This window comes from Ursus arctos, unplaced genomic scaffold (assembly GCF_023065955.2).
Source record: "Ursus arctos isolate Adak ecotype North America unplaced genomic scaffold, UrsArc2.0 scaffold_14, whole genome shotgun sequence".
NCBI classification, from domain to species: Eukaryota; Metazoa; Chordata; class Mammalia; order Carnivora; family Ursidae; genus Ursus; species Ursus arctos.
Window position 1 is genome coordinate 28,766,990 of NW_026622808.1, and position 21,245 is coordinate 28,788,234.

The 21,245-nt window shown below is 53.9% G+C and overlaps 3 protein-coding genes across 10 annotated transcripts in view; 1 reads left to right on the forward strand and 2 right to left on the reverse strand.

Annotated features, from left to right (window-relative positions):
* BORCS8 (BLOC-1 related complex subunit 8) overlaps positions 1-8,606 on the reverse strand; it is a 28,285-nt gene extending 19,679 nt beyond the window's left edge. For all 6 annotated transcript variants that reach the window (XR_007191778.2, XM_057311658.1, XM_048227075.2 and 3 more), the window contains exons 1-5: positions 8,523-8,606; positions 6,042-6,154; positions 5,501-5,565; positions 1,548-1,658; positions 201-276 (exon numbers count right to left, since the gene is read on the reverse strand). Coding sequence is in view for 5 of the 6 variants with exons in the window: in XM_057311658.1 (XP_057167641.1) it covers positions 243-276; positions 1,548-1,658; positions 5,501-5,565; positions 6,042-6,154; positions 8,523-8,559 (360 nt within the window). In the remaining variant the exon portion in view is untranslated. The remainder of the gene's footprint in view (positions 1-200; positions 277-1,547; positions 1,659-5,500; positions 5,566-6,041; positions 6,155-8,522) is intronic.
* Positions 8,607-8,650: 44 nt separating this feature from the next.
* Positions 8,651-14,629, forward strand: RFXANK (regulatory factor X associated ankyrin containing protein). 3 transcript variants are annotated; one of them, XM_026500588.4, is made up of 10 exons: positions 8,652-8,717; positions 9,432-9,571; positions 10,090-10,284; positions 11,672-11,755; positions 11,908-11,973; positions 12,161-12,261; positions 12,428-12,553; positions 12,942-13,008; positions 13,397-13,477; positions 14,414-14,629. In XM_026500588.4, the coding sequence occupies exons 3-10, from the start codon at positions 10,098-10,100 to the stop codon at positions 14,482-14,484; spliced, it is 783 nt and encodes a 260-aa protein (XP_026356373.1). In that variant the 5' UTR covers positions 8,652-8,717; positions 9,432-9,571; positions 10,090-10,097; the 3' UTR covers positions 14,485-14,629. The 3 variants fall into 3 exon arrangements, with proteins under 3 accessions (XP_026356372.1, XP_026356373.1, XP_057167638.1); XM_057311655.1 differs by having other exon boundaries at positions 8,666-8,717; positions 8,965-9,571; XM_026500587.4 differs by having other exon boundaries at positions 8,651-9,571.
* Positions 14,630-14,693: 64 nt separating this feature from the next.
* NR2C2AP (nuclear receptor 2C2 associated protein) lies at positions 14,694-16,130 on the reverse strand. Its single transcript, XM_057311657.1, has 5 exons — positions 15,806-16,130; positions 15,548-15,638; positions 15,218-15,323; positions 15,073-15,141; positions 14,694-14,809 (listed from the first exon to the last, which is right to left on the reverse strand). The coding sequence occupies exons 1-5, from the start codon at positions 15,841-15,843 to the stop codon at positions 14,694-14,696; spliced, it is 420 nt and encodes a 139-aa protein (XP_057167640.1). The 5' UTR covers positions 15,844-16,130.
* Positions 16,131-21,245: the final 5,115 nt, after the last annotated feature.

Here is a 21,245-nt window from a genome sequence, read left to right on the forward strand (position 1 = left end):
AGGGAAAAGGGCTGACGACGTCCTAAGCAGCAGAGCGCTCAAGGTCCCTACCACCCTGAAGCCTCCCACTGATGAAAGCATCCTACAAGCCCAGGAGAAAGCCCAAGTGGTTAGACAAGCAGGTCCCTTCCGGGACACTGAGGGGGTGCGTTAGTTCAGAGCATGGAGGACAGAGGCTCATGACCCCACTTGGCACTGACCTGAGTCAGAGGGGCCAAAGCACCTCCACGTCTCTTCTGGGATCAGGCTGAGGAGGGCGGGGGTGGTTCCTCAGGGCTGGAACAAAACACGTGCAGCGTCCTTGAGGCCAAGGTCAGAGGCCATGGGGCCTGCTCAGTGAGACTGGGGACGGGACTAGATCACCCGCCAGCCCCCTAAGACTCCTGGGCTCAGCCTTCAGGGCATCCTATGTAAGAGTGGGACCAGCCACCCACTTCAGAGGTGTGGTGGGGACTCGTGCAGGCCCGGGCCCTTCAAGCCCACAGGGGCAGCACAGAGAAGCGGGAGCAGCGCCTCATGCTGCTACAGCCTCTTTCAGAAGCACCTGCCTTTTCACAGCAGCGGGCCCAGCAAAGCCTTCGAAAGCTCGGGAAACCGCGAACGAAAAGACAGAAGCGATGGGTTTTTGCAGCCCTACTGTGTACGGGGCGCCATGCGTGACACAACACAGTAAATCCTAGTCCAGATGGTTGTCACCAATAGCAGAACAGACCCAGAGACACGCACATGATGCTACCCTCAGAGAGAAGACAGTGGCCCGCCCATTCTTACACATCCACAAGGCTTGTTTTTACAATTCTTGTGTCTCCGTTTTCAGAAACAGTGACACCGATTTTTTTCCCTTCTTTCTAAACATCTGGTGGGGGACAGGCATGCCAGAACCCCCAACTGCAGGAGCCAGACAGATCTCAAAGTCGAGTTCCAGCCCACAGCACGTGCCCGTGTGTTCAAATGCATGTTTATTACATTATCATGAAAATGAAAACAAAAACTCTCTCCCCCGTGTGCAAGGACTGTAAGTGCTTTTCATTTTGAGGCTGTCTGGTCCCCCCCTACTCCCCCGTTCCGGCCACACCTGCCTTCTAGATGTTCCTCCAACACCAGCCCCAGATCACCGGCCCCAGGGCCTTTGGCCTCACCGCTGTCCAAGGTGGGACATGTTCCCCAGGGCACCTCTGTCTGCATGGGGTTCAGGCCTCAGCTCCCACCTCCCTTCTCTTCCTTCACACATCTGAAGTGCTCTTGTCTGTTCCGTGTTTACCTCGTTGCTGTGTGCCTCCCCGTGAGACCATGAGCCTGCGGGTGTTGGTCACCGCCGCGTCCCCAGTCCCCAGCCCAGGGCTGGGGCACACAGCAGAGCTCAGGACTAGGTGCTGAGTGGCCGAACTCTCCTACTACAGATGCCAAAGGATGAGAGGAAGCCACCAGACAGCAGGAGATGAAGAAAGGGAGCTAAGGAGTGAGAAGCGGCGGCCCCTGGCTGAACGGCAGAGGTCCTTACAGTGAGGAGGCTGAGAGCAGCAGGAGCAGGCGGTCCCTGGGGCTACCTGTGGCCCTGGGCGGCGGCATTCATGTGGTCCCGGATGCTGATGGCCTGTTTGAGAAGACCCTCCACGCTGCGGAAGTAGATGCTGCTGTCGACGAGGTTCTTCACGGCGCTGAAACGGGAGGATGGACCAGTCGGCGCCGCCCTTCCTTTACCCTCCCCTTCCCGTGCCTGCCGGTGTATCCTCCCCACCAGAGGTTGGTGGGGGGTCTACACCAGCTCAGTGCTCAGCAGGCACCTCGGGGATGCTGTGGGCCCCCCGGAAGGCTCATCATGGGCTTCGAGTTTCGATTTCCCTGCCACGCCTATGACATCCATCCAACAGAGCACATGATGGCCAGACGCAACGGGCTTTTAGTTTGTATTTATTTATTCACTTAGGGAATCTCTACACCCACCACGGGCCTCGAACTCACGACCCCAACATCAAGGGTCGCGTGGTCTTCCAACTGAGGAAGCCAGGCGCCCCTAGATGCAACTTTTACAACCGTGCTGCTAGATCACCTGATGTTCTTTTTGTTGTCGTTGTTGTTTTGTTAAGATTTTTTTTTTAAGATTTTTTATTTATTTATTTGACAGAGACAGCCAGCGAGAGAGGGAACACAAGCAGGGGGAGTGGGAGAGGAAGAAGCAGGCTCATAGCGAAGGAGCCCGACGTGGGGCTCGATCCCGTAACGCCGGGATCACGCCCTGAGCCGAAGGCAGACGCTTCACCGACCGAGCCACCCAGGGGCCCCTAGATCACCTAATGTTTTGAAGAAGCTATAAGCATGTAAAGATGGCCTCAAAGACATCTTGCTTTCCTCTTAGATAACCTATTCCTGCCTCTGAATGAAGTTTATCAACTCAACTATGAAAAGCTCTGGAGGTGAGTTTGGAATAACTCACCACCGATTGGGGGGGGCGCCACGGCAAAGCTCATGTTGGTGCCACACTGACGACTGTCTAAGGAAAAGGCGCCTTCCGAAGGCACTACAGGAAAATATTTACCAGGCCACTCCGGGCCTTGCTAACGCCAGCAAGTCACCTGCGTAATGTCTGCAGGAAAAATGAAAGTGTCATTTTAGAGCCCTTCTATTAAAGAGAAAGAGATCACTCCCATTCATTATCAGTCAGGGCCCTGCGGGAAAAGGCCTGGAGATCAAAGCGGGGGTGGGGGTGGGGGTGGGGGTGGGGAAGGGCCTCGGCCATCACCTGCTCGGTTAGCTTGCTCATCTTAGCACCACCAAATGCAGTCAGCTTTTCTAGTGTTTGCCCGCCTTGATAAAAAGCTCGCTATTTTAAGTTCCCTACTGAATAGTTCACCCCAATTTAATATCTTCAAATTTTACACCAACTGTTAACACTGCATAAAGCGTTTTCAACTAAATGATAAGGGCTCTTCCGTGTCCGTAAAGGAAACATGGTCTCTTAGCATAGAGAAATTCACATCTTCCTCAAGAGAAGTGCTCAGCACTCCGAGAATGCTGGCCTCCTGCCCAGCTCAGCATGGCCCAGTGGAACTTTCTGGAACACGGGAGATACATTCTTTATCCACGACTTGGCTGCTAAGCACTTAAACTATGGTTATGTGAGACAGAGGAGCTGAATCTTTTAGTTCATTTTGCTGCATTAATATTTAAGTGTGAACAGTCCCCCACAGCCCTGCACTAGAAGGGGCAGCTAGAGGAACTGGGAGAAAGTATGGACTCTGACATGTTCTTCCTTCAACCTGGGCCTTGCTAGTGAGCTCGCAGCTGTCCAGGAGCTGTCTGGCAGCTGTCTGGCAGACCTGAGAGAGAACTCCTCTACTTCTTTTCCACTCTGCCTTGAGCTAATTAAGGAGGGTGTTTGAGGCCACCATCCTCAAGAAGATGCCATCTGTCCGAGTTGCCTTCTGTCCCAGTGGAGGGGCCAAGGCTACTGATGGCAGAACACTCAGCTCCGTGCCCCTGGCAGCAGGACTTCCTGTCAAGGAACCTTCGCCCACACAGTAGAAACAGGCAGGCAAAGCCCACGGTGCCACAGATGAGCACTGCTGGGGTGTCTGGCCTCTACCAAAATGACTCAACCAGCAAAAGGGCAAGCGACACTTCTAAATAAAACCGCCAGACTCCCGAGGCAAACAGAACAAACCAGGACAGTAAGTATGGTCAGGGGAACCAACAGAAGACTGGGAGGCAAGACTTGCAAAGGTGCACTGATGAAAAGAAACGCTGACTACTTGGGGCTCCTGGGTGGCGCAGCGGTTAAGCATCTGCCTTCGGCTCAGGGCGTGATCCCGGCGTTCTGGGTTCGAGCCCCACATCAGGCTCCTCCGCTATGAGCCTGCTTCTTCCTCTCCCACTCCCCCTGCTTGTGTTCCCTCTCTCGCTGGCTGTCTCTATCTCTGTCAAATAAATAAATTAAAAAAATCTTAAAAAAAAAAAAAAAAGAAACGCTGACTACCGCTTTTTACTCTCTCACACATCTTTCTCTGGGGGGGGGGTGGGGGGGATCTGAAGATTTAGCTAAAGCTCAACACAAACTAAGAAGAATAAATGGTCCCCCCACGTTCACACTATCCACGGTAGCCAAGGCATGGGAGCCACCCAAATGTCCACTGACAGGTGCCTACGATGTGGTGCCTCTGTGCGACAGGATGCCACTTGACCTTCAAGAGGAAGGACATTCTGACACAGGCTGTCCCATGGGTAGAGCTGGGGGACAGCATGCTGAGGGACAGGAGTCAGACACCAAAGACAAATACTGGAAGACTCAATGTATGTTGAGGTCCCTAGAATGGCCAGATTCGGAAACAGGAAACAGCGTGGTGGGGGGCCAGGGGCTGGGAGAGAGGGGAAGGGGAGTTAGGGTTTAACGGGGAGAGTTTCAGATTTGCAAGATGAAAAAAATTCTAGGAATGGACGGTGGGGATGGCTGCACAGCATTATGAATGTATCTAATACCACAGAACTGTACACTTAAAAATGTTCAAGGTGGGGGCGCCTGGGTGGCTCAGTCGTTAAGCATCTGCCTTCGGCTCGGGTCGTGATCCCAGGGTCCTGGGATCGGGCCCTGCATCAGGCTCCCTGCTCAGTGGGAAGCTTGCTTCTCCCTCCCCCACTCCCTCTGCTTGTGTTCCCTCTCTCGCTGTGTCTCTCTCTGTCAAATAAATAAAATCTTAAAAAAAAAAAAAAGGTCAAGGTGATAAATTTAATGTGTATGTTACACAATAAAAAAAATTAGAGGGTACCTTGCTGGCTCCCTCAGTGAGCTTGCAGCTCTTGACCTCAGGGTCATGAGTTCAAGCCCTACATTGGGTGCGGAGCCTACTTAAAAAAAAAAAAAATCGGAAAGAAATAAAAATTTAAGGGGCACCTGGGTGGCTCAGTCCGTTAAGCATCTGCCTCGGCTCAGGTCATGATCCCAGAGTCCTGGGATGGAGCCCCACATGGGGCTCCTTACTCAGCAGGGAGTCTGTTTCTCCCTCTCCCTCCCACACCCACTTGTGTTCTCTCTCTCAAATAAATAAATAAAATCTTAAAAAAAAAAAAAAAAGAAAGAAAAATTTAAAAATATACAGCCATATTTGTGCTTCGGCACTCTCCCCAAGCTGCTGTCTACCCTACTGGCCAGTCTGTGGTCCCGGCTGTGGGAGGGAAATGCCCCTTGAAGCACTGGCTCTCCGCCCAGCTGACACCTCCCTGAAACCTGAAACCATTATCACCCCTTCCTATGACACACGGAGGGGCTCAGGCCCCGAAAGAAGCCTGCCTGAGGCACATGTGGGTTGGGCAGATGGTCAGGGGCACAGGCCTGGGTTGGAACCCGCTGTGTGGCCACGTAAGTCGAGATCCACATGCCTCAACTCAGGAGCATTCAGCAGGTGAATTCAGATTCACTGGGCAGCTGGCTGAGATGCCCCTGAATGCCCTAGAGGCGACACCGGGCACAGTGGGACAACGCCAGCAGTGGGGAGGCTGCTGTGCTCACCTGCAGGCGTACTCCACTGTGTAAACAGCTCCCTGGCTCTGCTCCTCCCACCGCTGCATGTCGGCCTGTGGGGAAGAGGAAGCTGTTATCCAGAGGGCTCCCACCTCCCTCCTCTCAGCTCTCTGGGATGGAACGCTTGATCACCCAACACCACGGCCACAGAGACCAGCCCCCTCCATTCTGATCTTTCCTCCTGCAGATCCCCTCCCCCACCAGCATGGGCTTTCTTTGAACACCTGGTTACCATGCTTCAGGGCCCCTGCACTGGCTCTTCTCTCTGCCTGGCACATCTTTCCTTCAGGTCCACAAGCAGTTGCCTCCTTCCTTCTCACCACACAAGTCACAACTCGTGCATATCCTGCTGTCCCCTTCTTCCAAGTCTGTCCACCCATGGCCCCAACCTGTCTCAGTGACCTCGTGCCTCCTTGCCGGTGTCCCGGCCTTGACTCCTCCCCCAACAGCCCCTGCTCCACATAGCAGGTCCCAGCTCATGAGGTGAGGACTCTGGGGGAGGGCAGGGGCAGGGGCAAGTGGGGCTCACCTTATGCTGGGCCAGCTCGGGCAGAGAGCGGCGCACATGCTCCTGCAGCCGGTATAGGGCCACGGACGGCTCGTTGGCCAGGACATAGACACTCTCAGTGAACTTGTCTGTGACTGGATCGAGAATCAACAGTTGGGGGTGGGGGGGGTGGCAGAACAAGGGGAAGGGCAGCAGAGACACAGAGACAAAGCATAAGACCCTTGACTGCTTAATCTGTGAGTCCAGCTAGAGCAGTGAGGACTGTTCGGTGTCCCACCCAAGAGCCGGGTCACCTGAGGCCCTGGTGATATGTTGAAGGAGATGGTTACAGAAAAGCCTCACTTATCATGATGCTAACACATCCAGTAGACTCATGATCTCTCCCCTCCCAAGACCACCTGTAGTGGACACTGCTTCTGTCCACTTGGATCCTCTCACATTCCTTTTATCCCAAGGAATGAATCTGAGATTCTTCTTCGGAGGACCCCACCAGTGACTGGACTTGAAAATGCCGGGAAGCTTAGATCCCTGGATGGCCTTCAGCCATGACTGACAATCAAGCGGTATTAAAGCCCGTGGGCCGTGTGGAGGTATAACTCATCTTCTGAGTTCTCCTTAAGGATCAGGCTGAGAATTTTACACGACAGCATTCCTTGCTCAGCTTCCTCCCTATCCTGTTTCCCCCTCTTCCCTGTGGGTTCTCCTGGTCAATTAATTACACACAAATCCTCATGCCAGGGTCTGCTTCAATAAACGGCATTCCTAGCCATCCATGAACAGATCCTGAGGGGTCCACCTTAAAACAAAGTCCAAATCTTATCCACTCTTACCACTACATTGCCCCCACTAGTCCAAGCATAGCCACCTTCCACCTTGATACCAGGTTCAGTCAGCTCCTCCCTGGTCCCCTCTGCCAACAGTACAATCTCCACACTACCGATGGTGTGAGCTCCTAATGAACATACCAGATATGTCCCTCCCTTGTCTGGAATCCTCCCATGGGAGCCGTCAGCATAAAATCACCTAACTTACTATGGTCCGTAAGGTCCTGTATATTCTGCCTGCTCTTGACCTCCCTGCCCTCCTCACCCTCCATCCAAGGCACAATGGCCTCCTGGCTATTCCCTGAACACCCCCAGTACTGTCCAAAAGAACTTTCTGAGGTGATAGAAAGGTTCTATAATCTATAGTGTCCAATAATATGGCCACTAGGCACATTTGGCTACTGAGCACTCGAAATATGACTAATAGGACTCACAAACTGAATTTTATTTTTTAAATTTTAACTAAAGTATAGTTCACATACAGTGTTATATTAGTTTCAGGTGTGCTAATGTAGTGATTCAACAATTCTATGCATTACTCGGTGCTCACCTATGAATTTTAAATTTTACCTAATTTTAATTAAATACCCACAAATACTGTGACCAGGAGCTGCTGTATTGCTGCACAGCCCTGAACACTTTGCCACCTCAGCACCTTTGCACCTGTTGTCCTGCCAGACTCACCCTTTCCTCACTGGCTTCTCTTCATCCCTCCTGTCTCAGCTCAAATATCACCTCCTGGGCAAGGCCTTTCCTGATCACCAAGCTTAATCAGATGTCCCTTCCACCTCATTCTCAACCTCAGCACATTGTTCATTTCTCTTACACTTAAATTCTCATTCTTTATTAGGTTACATGTTTACAAAACAAAACAAAAAAAACCAAAGCTTGGATTCTTGAGGGCAGGCAGGAGCTTCTCTGAGCCTCAGTTTCCTCATCTGTAAAAACAGAGTGATAACAGCACCCACCTCGAGGTTTGTTAGAGAGATAGGAGCCCATGCTATTGCCCAGTACAGCGCGGTGGACAAGACAAAACCCTGGTGTGTCAGGGATTCAAGGGAGGCTGTGCATGAGTCTGGCTAGTGTCAGTCCGTCTAGCTCACTACTCCACCCTCAGTGGGGCAGAGTCCATCCTGCCACCTCTAAACTGTAGGTACTCTTATCTTCCTAGTCCTTCTAGTTTTGAAAATGAGAACAGCTTACCCTTCGGTGTTGCTGCGAGGAAGGTAGAATGAAATGTACTTGTGCCTTCTAAATAATTAACTAGAAACAACGTGTGTAATAAAATAACAAAAACCTTTGTGATTTAAAAATAGTTTGTGGCACTTTGTAATTTGTAAATAGTTTAATATAAACCTAGACAAATGTGTAAATATATTAGGGAATAATACGCACATAAACTGCCAAGTCCCAGGCGTTCTTCCAATGCATTACAAATACCAGGTCATTGAACTCTCACCACAAACCTATGAGGGGTCGGAAGAGACTACTATACACCCCATTTTGCAGATAACAAAACCGAGGCACGGAGACTTTCTAAAGGTTTTAAAACTAGTCAACGGCCGAGCTAGGATTCAACGGTAGCTCAATTAGTTTTCCCGCGTGCTCCCTCCAAGCCTTTGTCCCCTCCTGCCCTCTGTCGGGTCACCCTTCCGTCCAGCCCGGGGCTCCGCACCACCTTTCTTTCCCTTGAGTTGCATCTCCGGTTCCTCCATAGCTACCGCGGACCGGTCCGAAACCGGAAGCGGAAGCCCGGCGGTGGGGAAGGCTAACTAAACCTCCCCCCGTGAAACCAGACATTGAGCCCCTCTAGTTCCGGTGTCAATTGGCCCGCATTCCCTACTCCTCCGTGTACCCAGACTGGAGAGAACCCGTAAGTGAGAGACTGGGGAAGGAGGCACACCGGTAGGCGGGTGAGGAAGGGGCGGAGAACCTCTGAAGCTCCAGAAGGGACACCCAGGCTGGGAGGGGCAAGGGCGCCCTCCCTTCCCGAACTCCCTTTTCCGGGGGCAGAAGAATTGGGGAAACGCTCCAAATATTGCCCACTTCGGGCTGCATAAACGGCCTTTCTGTACCCTTCTGCTGCCATCAGATTCTTACACATGCTCATAACCATCTAGGACCGCAGAGAGGGCATTGTTGTGGACGGGTTCAACGGTAGTGTCGCCCCTTTAAGTCCTGAAGCCCCAACTGCTCCCCGCCCACCGCCTTCCGACCGGAGAAAACCCCGCCCATCCGGCCTCAACTGGAGCCTAGAGGCACCCTCTGGAAAAGCCTGTGGGCGGAGCTGGGGGGAATGACGGAAGACAGGAGCAATGAAATCCTCAGAGCCCTCTTAGGCTCCACCCATCCCTCCTGACCCGGCCGGGCTCCCTCCGGAGATGCCGGGGCAAGAACGCGCAAGCGCAACAGCAAGGCTCGGGCCCCAGCGGAAACCACGCCCCTCCCTCAAGTCTTAAAGGGCCAGAAGCAGCTTTTATTGCTCTCGCCTTTAGGCACTTTTGGGGAGGCAGGGTGCGCAGGCGCAGTGGGGGAGCTCTGGGGTGGGGGTAGCGGTCGCGTATCAAGTTGCTCTGTGTCCCGGCAGAAGAAACCAGGACGCTGAGGGTCCAGGGTCCAGCTTGCTCCCTCCTCTATCAGTTGGAGGAGAAAAGTTTGTGAATTGAGCCCCCAAGTTTTGGGGGACCCGGGCTTGCGGCGTGGGGTGACAGAGGAGGCTCATTAGAGGTGAGTGGACCTCCTGGATCTTTTTGGGAGGGGCCGATGGAGATGGGACCAATCACATCTTTGTTGACCACTCACTCATTCCGGGGACCCCCCCAAAAAAAATAACTACAAAGAACGTTTTTTAAGTTCTGCCTGTGTAATCAGGCCCCCAGCTTAGCTGTTCACAAGCATGCTTTGAGACCTCACTTCCCTATTTTATTAACGAGGAAACTGAGGCTCAGAGAAGTTAAGTCCTGTGCCCAAGTTCTCAGCCTATAAATGGAGGGATTTGAACCCAGATACTTGACCCCATTTTAAGTAAAGCATGTTGTATGTGTCCTTGTGGGGGCGGAGGAGTGGGCCTGAAAAGCAATTGGGACTCTGGTTTTAACTCCCCAGCTGAGCTAGAGTTTAGCCACCCTCACTGTGCAAGTTTGGGTATGCCATTGGTGCCTACTTAATAGGAATTAAGTAGTTATAGGAGTTAATTAAGCTGTTGGTAATTATTGTTATCGCTCCCCTTTTGGCGCTTCTACCAGCTTCCCCCATGGAGCCCACCCAGCCTGCAGAAGACCTCAGTGTGACCCAGCAGCTCCCCATCCCAGAATTTGGGGACCCTGAAGACCCTGGGGATGAGGCCCCCGATGGCTCAGATACTGTGGTGCTCAGTCTTTTCCCTTGCACCCTGGAGCCGGGGAATCCTGAACCGGATGCTGGTGCCTCCTCACCTCAGGGTAGGTAGGATATTTCCCCTGCACTCCTCCTGCCTTTGGGATGCAAAGACAATGGAATGTCAGGCCCAAGATAGGACCTCTGTGTTTATGTTCCACTACCTAGGATGTGTCTTCCCTCCCTACCCAGTGAGAAATTGCTTTTATACACACACACACACACACACACACACACACACACACGCACACACACCGTATGTATAGATGATGGCTAAATCCACATAACATAAAAGTTACTATTTCAACCGGACTTGCATACGATGCATACAATTCAATGGCAGTAAGTACATTCACGTTGTGTGTAACCCCCACCTCTATCTGTTGTTGCAGACCATTTCCATCACCCCAAAAGGAAACCCCATCCCCATGAGTAGCAGCTCTCCATCCCTCCTCCCCTGCCTCCGTCAACCACTAATCTACTTTCTGTCTCTATGGAGTCGCCTGTCCTGGACATTTCATATAAATGAATCATACAACATGTCTTTGGTGTCTGGCTTCTTTTGCTCAGCATGATGGTTTTTTGTTTTGGTTTGGTTTAAATTTTAATCTCTACACCCCACCTGGGGCTCGAACCCAGGTGAGATCAAGAGTCACACGCTCGTCCGACCGAGCCAGCCAGGTGCCCCTCAGCATGACATTTTTGAGGCTCGTTCACATTACAGCATGTGTCAGTGCTTCCTTCCTTTTTATGACCTGATAATAGTCCATTCCAGACGACGTTTTGTTTATCCATTCATCCACTGGTGGACACTAGGATTGTTCCTGTTTTGGCGATCGTGACTAGTGTTGCTGCACTCATGGGTGTACAAGTTTTTGTCTGGGCAGTTGATCTCCGCTCTTTGGGGTGGATACCTAGGAGTGGAAATGCTGGGTCAGATGGTGGTTCTGTTGACCCTAATAAGACCCAGGGATTTCTTTTGACTGGAGTCCTTGAAGACCTCGAATTTGGTACCTCCTGGGGCCTTGGTCCCTGCTCTTCCCTCCATGTGGAACATTCTTCTCACACCTCTTCCCGGGGCTGGTTTTCTTCAACTCACCAAGCTCTCAGTTGGTGTCCCCTCCTCCGAGTGGCCCTCCCTGACCACCTTGTCTAAAATGGACTCACCCCCTGCCCTCTCCTTTCCGCTCTCTTCTACCTGCTTTTTATAGCTTCTGAACACTTATTTCTCTATTTCTTTCTGACTCCCCAACTTGAGGGGAGGGACTAGGTCACGTTTGCCCAGAATGTCACAGGGTGTAGAGGAGAAACGCTCACCTGAGTATCCAGGAGGGCAGAGTGAGTGAATGGTGGGGTGAGGCACTGTCTTTGGGAGCTCCAGGCCCCCAAGGGCTTGTCTGAAGCCCCAGAGACGTACTGAGAGGACACTGAGGCCCTTCCTCTCTCTTCCAGGAGGCAGCTCCCTGAAGCACTCCACAACCCTCACCAACCGGCAGCGGGGGAATGAGGTTTCGGCCCTGCCGGCCACCCTGGACTGTAAGTGGGCCTCTGGTCCCCCGGCCTCCCCAAGTAGTAGGGCAGGGGTAGTAGGAGTGGCAGGGGCTGAGAGGAGCAACTTGGGATGGAGTCAACTGAGGCACGGAGCGGGGACGGGACGGGTGAGGACTCTGCCTCTCTCTGGCCCCTAGCCCTGTCCATCCACCAGCTCGCGGCCCAGGGGGAGCTGAGCCAGCTGAAGGAACATCTGAGGAAAGGTGTGTGTCCACATGAGTACGCTGGTGTGTCCATACCTGTCTGACCACACGTGCTGGGGTATCTGTCTACACATGTGTAAACCCCCCCTCACGTCTGACCCCAGGTGCCCGCCCTGTCCCTGCTCCCACAGTATTGGGGAAAGTGGGCAGGGGTACATCCCAGTGGTACCACCCCCCCTCCTGCCAGGCGACAACCTCATCAACAAGCCGGACGAGCATGGCTTCACCCCCCTCATCTGGGCCTCCGCCTTCGGAGAAATCGAGACTGTCCGCTTCTTGCTCGAGTGGGTGCGTCCCAGCCCAGCTCAGGGCTTCCCAGGGCCTTGAGGGCGGGCTGGGGTCTGAGTCTGCTGGTGCTGTCTGTAAGCTGGGGCTGTGATGGGTACCCCAGGATTCCAGGGGATGCCCCCACCTGTCCCATCGCCACTTCCTCTGCTCCCCCCCCCAACTGCAGGGTGCTGACCCCCACATCCTGGCCAAGGAACGGGAGAGTGCCCTGTCACTGGCCAGCATGGGCGGCTACACCGACATCGTAGGGCTCCTGCTCGAGCGTGACGTGGACATCAACATCTACGACTGGGTGAGGCACCACCCACTGGCCCTGGGCACCTTGCAGGGTACCACGCCTGTTCTAGATGCTGAGAACACAAGACAGACCCATCCCTGACCTCGCAGAGCTAGTAGTTTTGGGGGAGGGAAGACGACACATAAACAGGCAGCTGAAATGTAGTGAGTAACATTGGGATACCAGACACACAGGCTACTGCAAGAGCCCAGAGGTGGCCTCCATAGCCAAGGGAAGTCAAGGAGGGCTTCCTGGAAGAAGGGGTATCTAAGCTGAGACCCAAAGGAAGAATTAGGCCAGGTGATGAGCAGGAGGAGGAACCACATTAAATTAGAGAGTTGTGCATGTTGTGAGAATCTGGAAAAGACAGAATGTTGGTTGCCCTTGCCCCTGCCCTTGACAGAATGGAGGGACACCACTGCTGTACGCTGTGCGTGGGAACCACGTGAAGTGCGTAGAAGCCTTGTTGGGTAAGTGGGAGTAGCAGCTGGCCCCTCAGGAATCCTGAGGGCTGGAGAGGGGTCCAGGCTCTGCTTGAACAGCTCTTGGGATGGGTGGTCACTATCTGCTTTTCCCAGAGGACTGAGCTGGTGACAGGAGATGGTGGGATAGTACAGGGGTCTGGCTGACCGGGTTGAACACCCACACCCCCCATGCCTCAGGGACCCTGGAGGTGGGGATTCTATTGGCTACATTCTTTGGAAAGCTCAGGTTCTCATCCAAACCCACACGGGCAACCAGCAGACCTGTGGCTATACCATGAGAAATCACTGGACCTCCCAAGTCTCCATGCCCCATTCTGGGCTCCCAGTCCTCCACCCCCCAACCCCGCCCAGTAGCACCTGCTTTGTTTTGCAGCCCGAGGAGCCGATCTCACCACTGAGGCTGACTCTGGCTATACCCCAATGGATCTTGCCGTGGCTCTGGGATATCGGAAAGGTCAGCCTGAGATACGGGGCAGCGACAGTGTGCTGTAGGCAGGGTGACTGCAGAGGGGTACACAGGCCATCCCTCCAGGATATGTCAGATGCTAGCAGTGAGAGTGTTCTTGTTAGCAAACATCAAGTGCCACTGTGTACCTGGCCTGGGCACCTGCAGGAGGCCGACAGTGTCAGCAGCTGGGTTCGTGATGGGATACACACAGACGCTGGGAGGTCCAAAGGAAGCCCTGGCCCAGCCCCATGATAGGTGGGAGTCAGGGAGGGCTTCCTGGAGGCCCAAGGGGAGGGAGGATGGTGTCCAGGCTGGAGGAACAGTACAGGCAGAGGCCTGGCAGGATGAGGATGCCAAGGAGGGGCCAGGCCACAGTGCACAAGCTCACTGAGGCCAGCCCTCTTCGTGGCAGGAGGTGGGTGTGAGTAGGGACCATAGGCAGACCCCAGTTTGATTCTCCACTTCCCCCTTCAGCTTCCCCATCTACGAAATGGAGAGATCCCAATAGAACCAACCCCTTGGGGTCATGGAGGGATTCCTTTGAGTTTTATCCCATTTGGGACAGAAATCATTCTTCATGGCCCCTCTCTTCCTTTAACAAAAGTCACAAGTCACCAATTTTGTTTGGTAAAGATTATTTTTTTGACTCTGAAAAGCCTCCCAAAGTGCATTTTTACAAACTACGGGGAAGCTGAGTTTCCTGGTTTGGGTGCCTCAGTCTTCCCACCTGTATTCTGGGAAGAGTATGGATTTCCCCATGTATGAAGTAGGTCCTCCATCCATGTCCCAGGGCTTGGAGATCCCTGTTTGTCCGCCAAGAGGTGGGTGCAGTTCTCACGGTGGGATACCCCAGCTCATCCCCCAGGAAAGTGTACAATTTGGCCGGTGCCTCTGCAACCTCCATTCGATTCATGGCCCACCTTTCCCCTGTCCTGTTTCCAGTGCAACAGGTGATCGAGAACCACATCCTCAAACTCTTCCAGAGCAACCTGGTGCCTGCAGATCCGGAGTGAAGACTGCCTGCTGGGGACTCAGATACTCAGGGAACAAAACAGTTGACCCAGAGCTGGGGAAACCCAGAACTGGCTTCAAAGGCAGCTCCTGGACAGACAGTGGGAGGGGATCCTTCCCAAGAGGAACGAATAAACCTTCTGCGCATAACCTGAAGGACTTCACTGTGCTTCCCCAAGGGCCTCCTGGAGGAGACGGCTATCCAGTGGTCTCACACCCTCTCCCCCAGCACCCGCAGGTGGTAGATGACTACTCGGCCAAAAAAGTCAGTTGCGTCTTCGAATGTCACCTTCAGCTGGTCCACCTCGGCAGCTGGCACAGGGAAGGTGTGAGCACAGGCAGTCAAGGGAAATAGATAGCTCATCATTCCCCATCCACCAGCCCCAGCTCAGACACCACCAGTGTGCTGGGTTACCCAGCACACCCTGAGCCCCTCTAAAGCTCTCACACAGAACAGGTTACCATCAGCTCATTTTACAGATGAAGCAATGGAGGCCCAGAGCCACTTGCTCAAGGTCACACACCAGGGCCCGCAGCTTTCAGAGACACAGACCACCACCCCCCTCCACCCCAGAGGCTCCAGCAGGATATCTGAAGTGAGTTGTTGTCCTCAGGGTAGAAGTCCATAATCTTGCTAAGAGTCTCACCCCCCTGGGAACCTGCAGCAGACAAAGGAGCAAGCTGTGAGGCTGGGGTGCGCCTCCCAAACCCCTACCTTCCAGAGCCTTCCAGTACCTTCCAGGTGGCCCCGGCGACTGGAGAAGCCCCCCTGGAACTGGATCTGCAGCTGGGAGACACGGATGCGCTGGGGAAACTCTAGTATCACCCACTGGGAGAGGCCCTGGAAACAGACAGGGAAACCGAGGCTCAATCACTTGCTCAGAGCCCTGCTATGCCTGTCTCATTCACAGTCGATGGTGGTGGGGGTGGGAGGCGCTGGCCCACGTACGTTCCCTCCGTGGTCAACTCGACTGTGCAGCTGGAATGCTCCTTAGTTCTCAAGGCACCTTGGACCCCTGCATCTGATTCACGGAGGGGTGGAGGGGCCAGGAAAAGGTGCCTCACCTGGTCCGAGTTCCAGCACGTCTCCTCATCCTGGTCGAACAGATGTTTCTTTCCAAACTGCCGGGTGTTGCGATTCAGCACTGAGCTCACCCTGGAGGCACGAAAATCAAGGCGAGAAGAGGGGCTGAGCCCAGCGCCGAAGCCCCGCCCACCAGTGGGCCCACCCCCGCCTCACCTCCAGCTTCCCTGGCTCTCCCAGCTCTGTTAACCCGGGGTTCAAGGGCCCCGTCCGCCGCTGCCCGCCCCCCAGGTTCTCACCTGCTCACTGTCTCTGGACAAACCAAAGAGTGGGTCATCTCGGCTCCACAAAGCCTCACACGGCTCAAAGCTGACTTCAGCCGGTGTGCGAATCCCGGCGCCAACACAGCCACAGCGGCCCGACCTTGACCACGCCTGAGTTTGCAAGGGTTTCAAAGAAACTGCCAGTGACCTGAAGCCAGACTTTCACAGCAGGTTCAAGGAAGGGAAACGGGTTTCCTGTGGGGTTCGGGAGGTTGCTCTGGCTCCGAGCCTCAGTCTTTCCGCGAACAGCTCGGAGAACCAAAGCGAGACCCGGAACCACGAGGATACCGCGCAGGCGCAATGTGATTCAGACCCGCCCAGCCTGCGCTCTCGGGGCAGGATGTACTTTGAGCCCCGCCCCTCTGTGCCCGCCTCTTAAAGGGCCTTCATCCAGTGCTTAAGTTCTCGTTGGAGCTGGAGGAAGAAGGCAGGCACCTAAAACGATGTGTGCCGAGTGGGGGGCGGGGGGAGGGCGCGGTCTCTGGTGCCTGTGGGTACAGAGCACTGGTTGTGAGTCTGAGAGACTTCCTATAATGATGTCTCCCTACCTGGGGAAGTCTGCCAAATCCATTCTGTACCTGCTAATGCTGCCTCACGCCTCACTGCCTCCCAGGGACCAAAGGAAGAGCAGAGAAAGAGGCCACGGTATCGCCTGTACAGCGAATCTTCACCAACCTCCCGTGTCCCAGCTGGAACGCAGGAAGCTTAGCCTCCAAATCTTTCTTCCCACTAAATGCTGCCTGGGACAGGTTTCATGGAATGGGGGCAGGTGAAGTGGGTTGTGAAGGATGAACAGGGGTTTACCCAACCAGATTGCACAAAGGCTAAAGATTTGGTTCCCTGATTCACTAAAGGACTCGCTCCCTACTGCCCAGCCCTGTGCTGGGTGGTGCTGGGGACTGTAAGGAGCCTCGGTTCTAGCCCCCCACCTGAGGAGCCCCCAGTTTGGCTAAGACACAGCTAGATACACACATCCCAGACCCATGTGGCCAGGGCTGAGCCAGAGGGAGAATAAGGCTGGGAGACCGGGGCTCTACCTGGAGGGAGGGCTTCCTAGGAAAGGGGATACTGTGTCTGTACTTTAATGGGTGGGCAGGAATTATCAGGGTAAAAAAAAATGGGGGTAGATTTGTCCAGGCCAGGAGAACAACATAAGTAAAGGCCTGGTTGGGTGAAAGACCATGATTTTGAATAAAATATATGGAGCAAGATCCTGCTGAGCCTGAAGGTGTTTGAGAAAGGGCAGGACACCATCCCATCTGCATGAATGGAGGGTTCTGAGACAGATCAGCCACTGGCAGGAGGCTGCAGGTTCCTGGCTCTAGCTGAATGGTCTAGAATTCAGCCCCTTTCTTCAAGGGCTAGGGGAATGGTTCTCTTGGCATCCTACTAGCATCATCCCAAGCCCACTCCAGGAGGGGGGGTGGCTGGCTGGGAAACTGGGACACCAGCGGAAGGGCCGCCCCATCAGCCCCTGCCTGCCAGGACTTCCTGCATTCAGTCATGGCCTGGTGCCATCTAGACCTGGCTCTGTCGGTCTCAGGGCTGGGGCCAGGACTGCAGGTGGCAGAAAAGACCTCTTTACTCGCAGAGGAAGGTGGGAAGAGCATGGACCCTGGAGGGCCCAGATCCAGTTCAAATCCTGGGTGGGTCACTCACTCACTGGCCATGTGATCTTGGACAAGTATGTTGACCTCTCTGAGCCTCAATCTCCTCATCTGTGAAATGGAGGGAATTCTATTTATAGGACTGCTGGCGAATTCAGTGGATTCTGTGGGCTGACACATAACAACAGTGACTGACCTTCGTCAAGAGCCCGTCCTGTGTTTGACTTGAAGCCACATTTTGTCTCCATCCACTGGTTCATTAAACCTGCGGTACTGGTCCATGTCACCTCCATTTTACAGCTGAGGATAGAGCCAATGTCCCCCAGGGAGGATTTGCATGGCCCTAGGGCCCCCCACGCCACTCTTGGTCTTGGCATGGAGCCACCTTGCCCATTGGGATGAGGCCAGCTCAGTACCCTCTTCCCGCCTCCTCACCCCACTGGCGCCTGGGCCATGAAAGAACCTCCTGTTTCTCCAGGGAATTAGCAGCTCTAAGCTCCCAGCAGCGCAGCCAAAAGTGGTCCATTCATTCGCCTGAGTGAGGGGAGACTAGGCACTCCCTCCCTCCTCACCCAGGGGATGGGGCAGAGGAAGGTCTGGAAGAGCCAGGAGCTGCAACTCCAGTTCCCTGAGGGAAACTGAGGCACAGGAAAGCAAATCAAATGGAAAAGCAAATCCAGGGGAACCAGGATTCAAGCCTGTCTGGCTCTGGAGGTCTCTCTACTGGGCTGAGGTTTGCATTTGTCAAAAGAGGAAATAGAGGCTCAGAGAGAGTCAGGTATTTGCTGAAGTCACACAGCAAGTGTGGGTCAGCAAGGTCTCTCTCTAGGGATGCAGCCCCACCCATGGCAAAAAACAAAAACAGAAACAAACAGGTCCAACTTGCCATAGCGGAGCAGGGTAGGGAAAGGCCTTCAGAAAGCTTCAAGCCTTGGTTTCCCCCCGGGGGATAAGTGTAAGGATTGCTTCAAGGCCCCAGCCTGGAGAGTCTGTGGGGGTGGATGTGATGGTTCCCAGGCCAGCAGCCCCCAATGAGGAAGGTCCAGGTGTGATTTATCTGCCAGGGTCTGCCTGGGTCCAACAGGGCCCGCCTCAGAATAGACAGATGCACGCTAGCTGCCAGCTAGATTTGTCAGTCCTGGCAGGGTGCGAGCCTGGGAGTCTGGAAGCCCGGGAGCCTGGGAGCCCAGGGAAGTGGAGGTGACAGTAGGAGTGCGAGGGTGTGGCCCGGTGTGAAGGGACTGAAGTGAGCTCACCAGGGAACCCCCCCGGGGCCACAGCCGGGTGTGTTGAATGGTTAGCATGAGTGGCTGGGCTCTGAGGTTGATCTCGGGAGGACTATACTTCTCTGTGTGGGTGCCAGGGGTGTCCGGGGATCTTAGTTGGGTGCTGGCCGTCTGGAGGTGTGCCCCTGCCTATAAACAGGGTTGGAGGTGAACAATGTGGGCAAATGTAGGCTGTTGGTGGCTGCCGGGAAGGCTAAGGTGCAGTAGGTGTGGACTGCAATGCGTGTATTTGAGTGTAAAGGGACTAGAGGTGCGGCCGGGATCACAGCTGTGAGTTTGGTTGTGTAACACGCATGACTTGGGTGTGACCAGATGAGGTTGTATGTGGTCTGTGTGACGTATATGTGGTCTGGCCTCATGTGGTTGTATATAAGCCACCTGCGCTGTCACTGTGTGTCTGGGATGTGATGTGGGTTAGGGGTTTGTTGGTGACATTGTGTGACACTTGTGTCATGTCTGTGTGTCACCTCGGGTATGTTAAGTGGAACTTGGGAGGGCTAATGTCCATCCCGGAGACCCAGCTCTCCTGGAAGGTCCAACCTCCCTGCCCCTGCTCTGGCCCACCAGCCCCCTCCCCCGCTTCCTCCCCCAACTTGCTCCAGCCCCTGGCCTGGGCCCCAGTGTGGGGGGTACAGAGAAGGCACTCAGGGCTGGCGGGGCGGCTCACCCAATCCCTGTGCAAGCCTATAAATAGCTCTTTGAGCCCAGCAGATTCCCAGGCAAAGTTACCTCATTCAAGCCCCCAGCAACAGCCCGCCCTCCCACCTCCCCTGGGCCCCAGGCCAGCCCCTCTAAGCTCAGTCCTGGCACCAGCCAGGGGGACATGGGGGTGGAGAGGAAGGGGTGTAGAGAGGTGGGAGCAGTCAGGGGTGAGGGTCAGCTTGGCTCTGAGGCCATGAACGTAGGCTCCCACTTGGCCCGTACCCATACTGTACAACCACAGGCAGGTGGTCCCATGCCTCTGAGCTCAGTTTCCCCAGCTGGAAAATGGGCAACAGCATGACAGCAGCCCCCATCTTATGTGTTTACTTCCATTTCATTCTCTCAGCAACCCTGTAAGACAGACTCTTAATTATCCTCCTTTTAGATAGGGTAACTTAGGCACAGAAAGACAAAATGGCGGGCCCAGAGTCACTCTAGAGTGGAAAAGAGGAGTTTTGAACCCTGAACTTATGGAGGAAAATCTGCTTGGATCCCTTGCATGTCATACAGTCACACCTAGACCCCCCACCCCCCCACCCCAATGCTGCCACAATCACCCCTCACACCAGCCTGTCAACTACAGACATTCATATCAGCGTGATCCCTGACCTCCATCTCTCCTCTGTGATGAGGCCTGAGCAGTAAGCATAGCTCCCCAGTGTGTCACTTTGACCCCTAGGGCCATCACTCACCCACTCCTGGACCAGCAGACTGGGTCCACATGCATGAGACACGGACCCATACTGATGACTTGGGTAGGGCAACATGGCTCCCCTGTGGTTCTTCCTCAACCTTCACTTATTTCCACCCCCTCTTCACTCTGGTAATCTTGCCGAAACCATCTTCTCACCTATTTGTCTGTCCCCTCATCAGCCTGAGACCCCCCCCCCCCACACACACAGACACACACACACGTGGGACATGTGAAGTGCAGACTGTCTGCCCACTGCATCCCATTCTAAGCATCAAGAGACTAAGACCCTGGGAAGGAAAGGTGGGGGAAGGGCTGACCTCTTTAAACTTTTGATCCCCCTCATTTCCATCATTTCCTTTTTTCATTGTGGTAAAATACACCAGAACACAAAATTTACCATTTTCCAGTATACAATTCAGTAGCATTAATTATATTCGCAAGATTGTGCCGCGATCACCACTATCTAGATATCTAGTGGAATACTTTCACCATTCCAGGAGGAAACCCAGTACCCATTTGCAGTCATTCTCCATTCCCCCTCCCCCAGCCCCTGGTAACCACTGATCTACTTCCTGTCTCTGGATTTGTCCATTCTAAACATGTCATATAAATTGAGCCACGCTGTGGTCTTTTGGATCTGGCTTCTCTCCGCATGCTTTCAAGGTTCATCCATGATGTTGCGTGTAGCAAGGCTTCCTTCCTTTTTATGGCTGAATAATATTCCTTTGTATGGATCTAGACTTAAGGTTGAAGTCTCCCTGCAAAGACACACGCACGCCCCCTGCCCAAAGCAAAAGTATTCCTGGGACAACAGTACCTGCAACACAGCTGCTGCTCTATACGTGCCCGCTGGATAAAGGAATGAATGAAAGAAGGATACATTCAGGCTGCAGCTGGTGGAGACAGCTGTGGGGTGTGACAAGCCTGGGCTCCAACGCTGCGAGTCTCTTACCAGCTATGTGACCCAGGGATCTTCCTATCCTCTCTGAGTCTCAGCTTCCTCACTATACGTGGGATAGAAAACAGCAATTGCAGCCAAAACTGCTTCAAGTGTGAGCCCTGGAAAGTCAGGCAGACCAGGGTTGGAATCCCAGCTCTGCCCTTGCTCTTTGTGCTACCTTGGAAGC

What these genes read in the sequence shown, in the direction of transcription:
- RFXANK (XM_026500587.4), top strand. Translation starts at nt 10,098, where the DNA reads ATGGAGCCCACCCAGCCTGCAGAAGACCTCAGTGTGACCCAGCAGCTC. An exon ending in GAAGGAACATCTGAGGAAAG is followed by an intron (nt 11,974 to 12,160) that starts GTGTGTGTCCAC and finishes CCCTCCTGCCAG; the next exon opens with GCGACAACCTCATCAACAAG. An exon ending in GGCTCTGGGATATCGGAAAG is followed by an intron (nt 13,478 to 14,413) that starts GTCAGCCTGAGA and finishes TCCTGTTTCCAG; the next exon opens with TGCAACAGGTGATCGAGAAC.
- NR2C2AP (XM_057311657.1), bottom strand. Translation starts at nt 15,843, where the DNA reads ATGACCCACTCTTTGGTTTGTCCAGAGACAGTGAGCAG. An exon ending in TGTCCAGAGACAGTGAGCAG is followed by an intron (nt 15,639 to 15,805) that starts GTGAGAACCTGG and finishes TCGTGCCTCCAG; the next exon opens with GGTGAGCTCAGTGCTGAATC. An exon ending in TCGCCGGGGCCACCTGGAAG is followed by an intron (nt 15,142 to 15,217) that starts GTACTGGAAGGC and finishes TGTCTGCTGCAG; the next exon opens with GTTCCCAGGGGGGTGAGACT.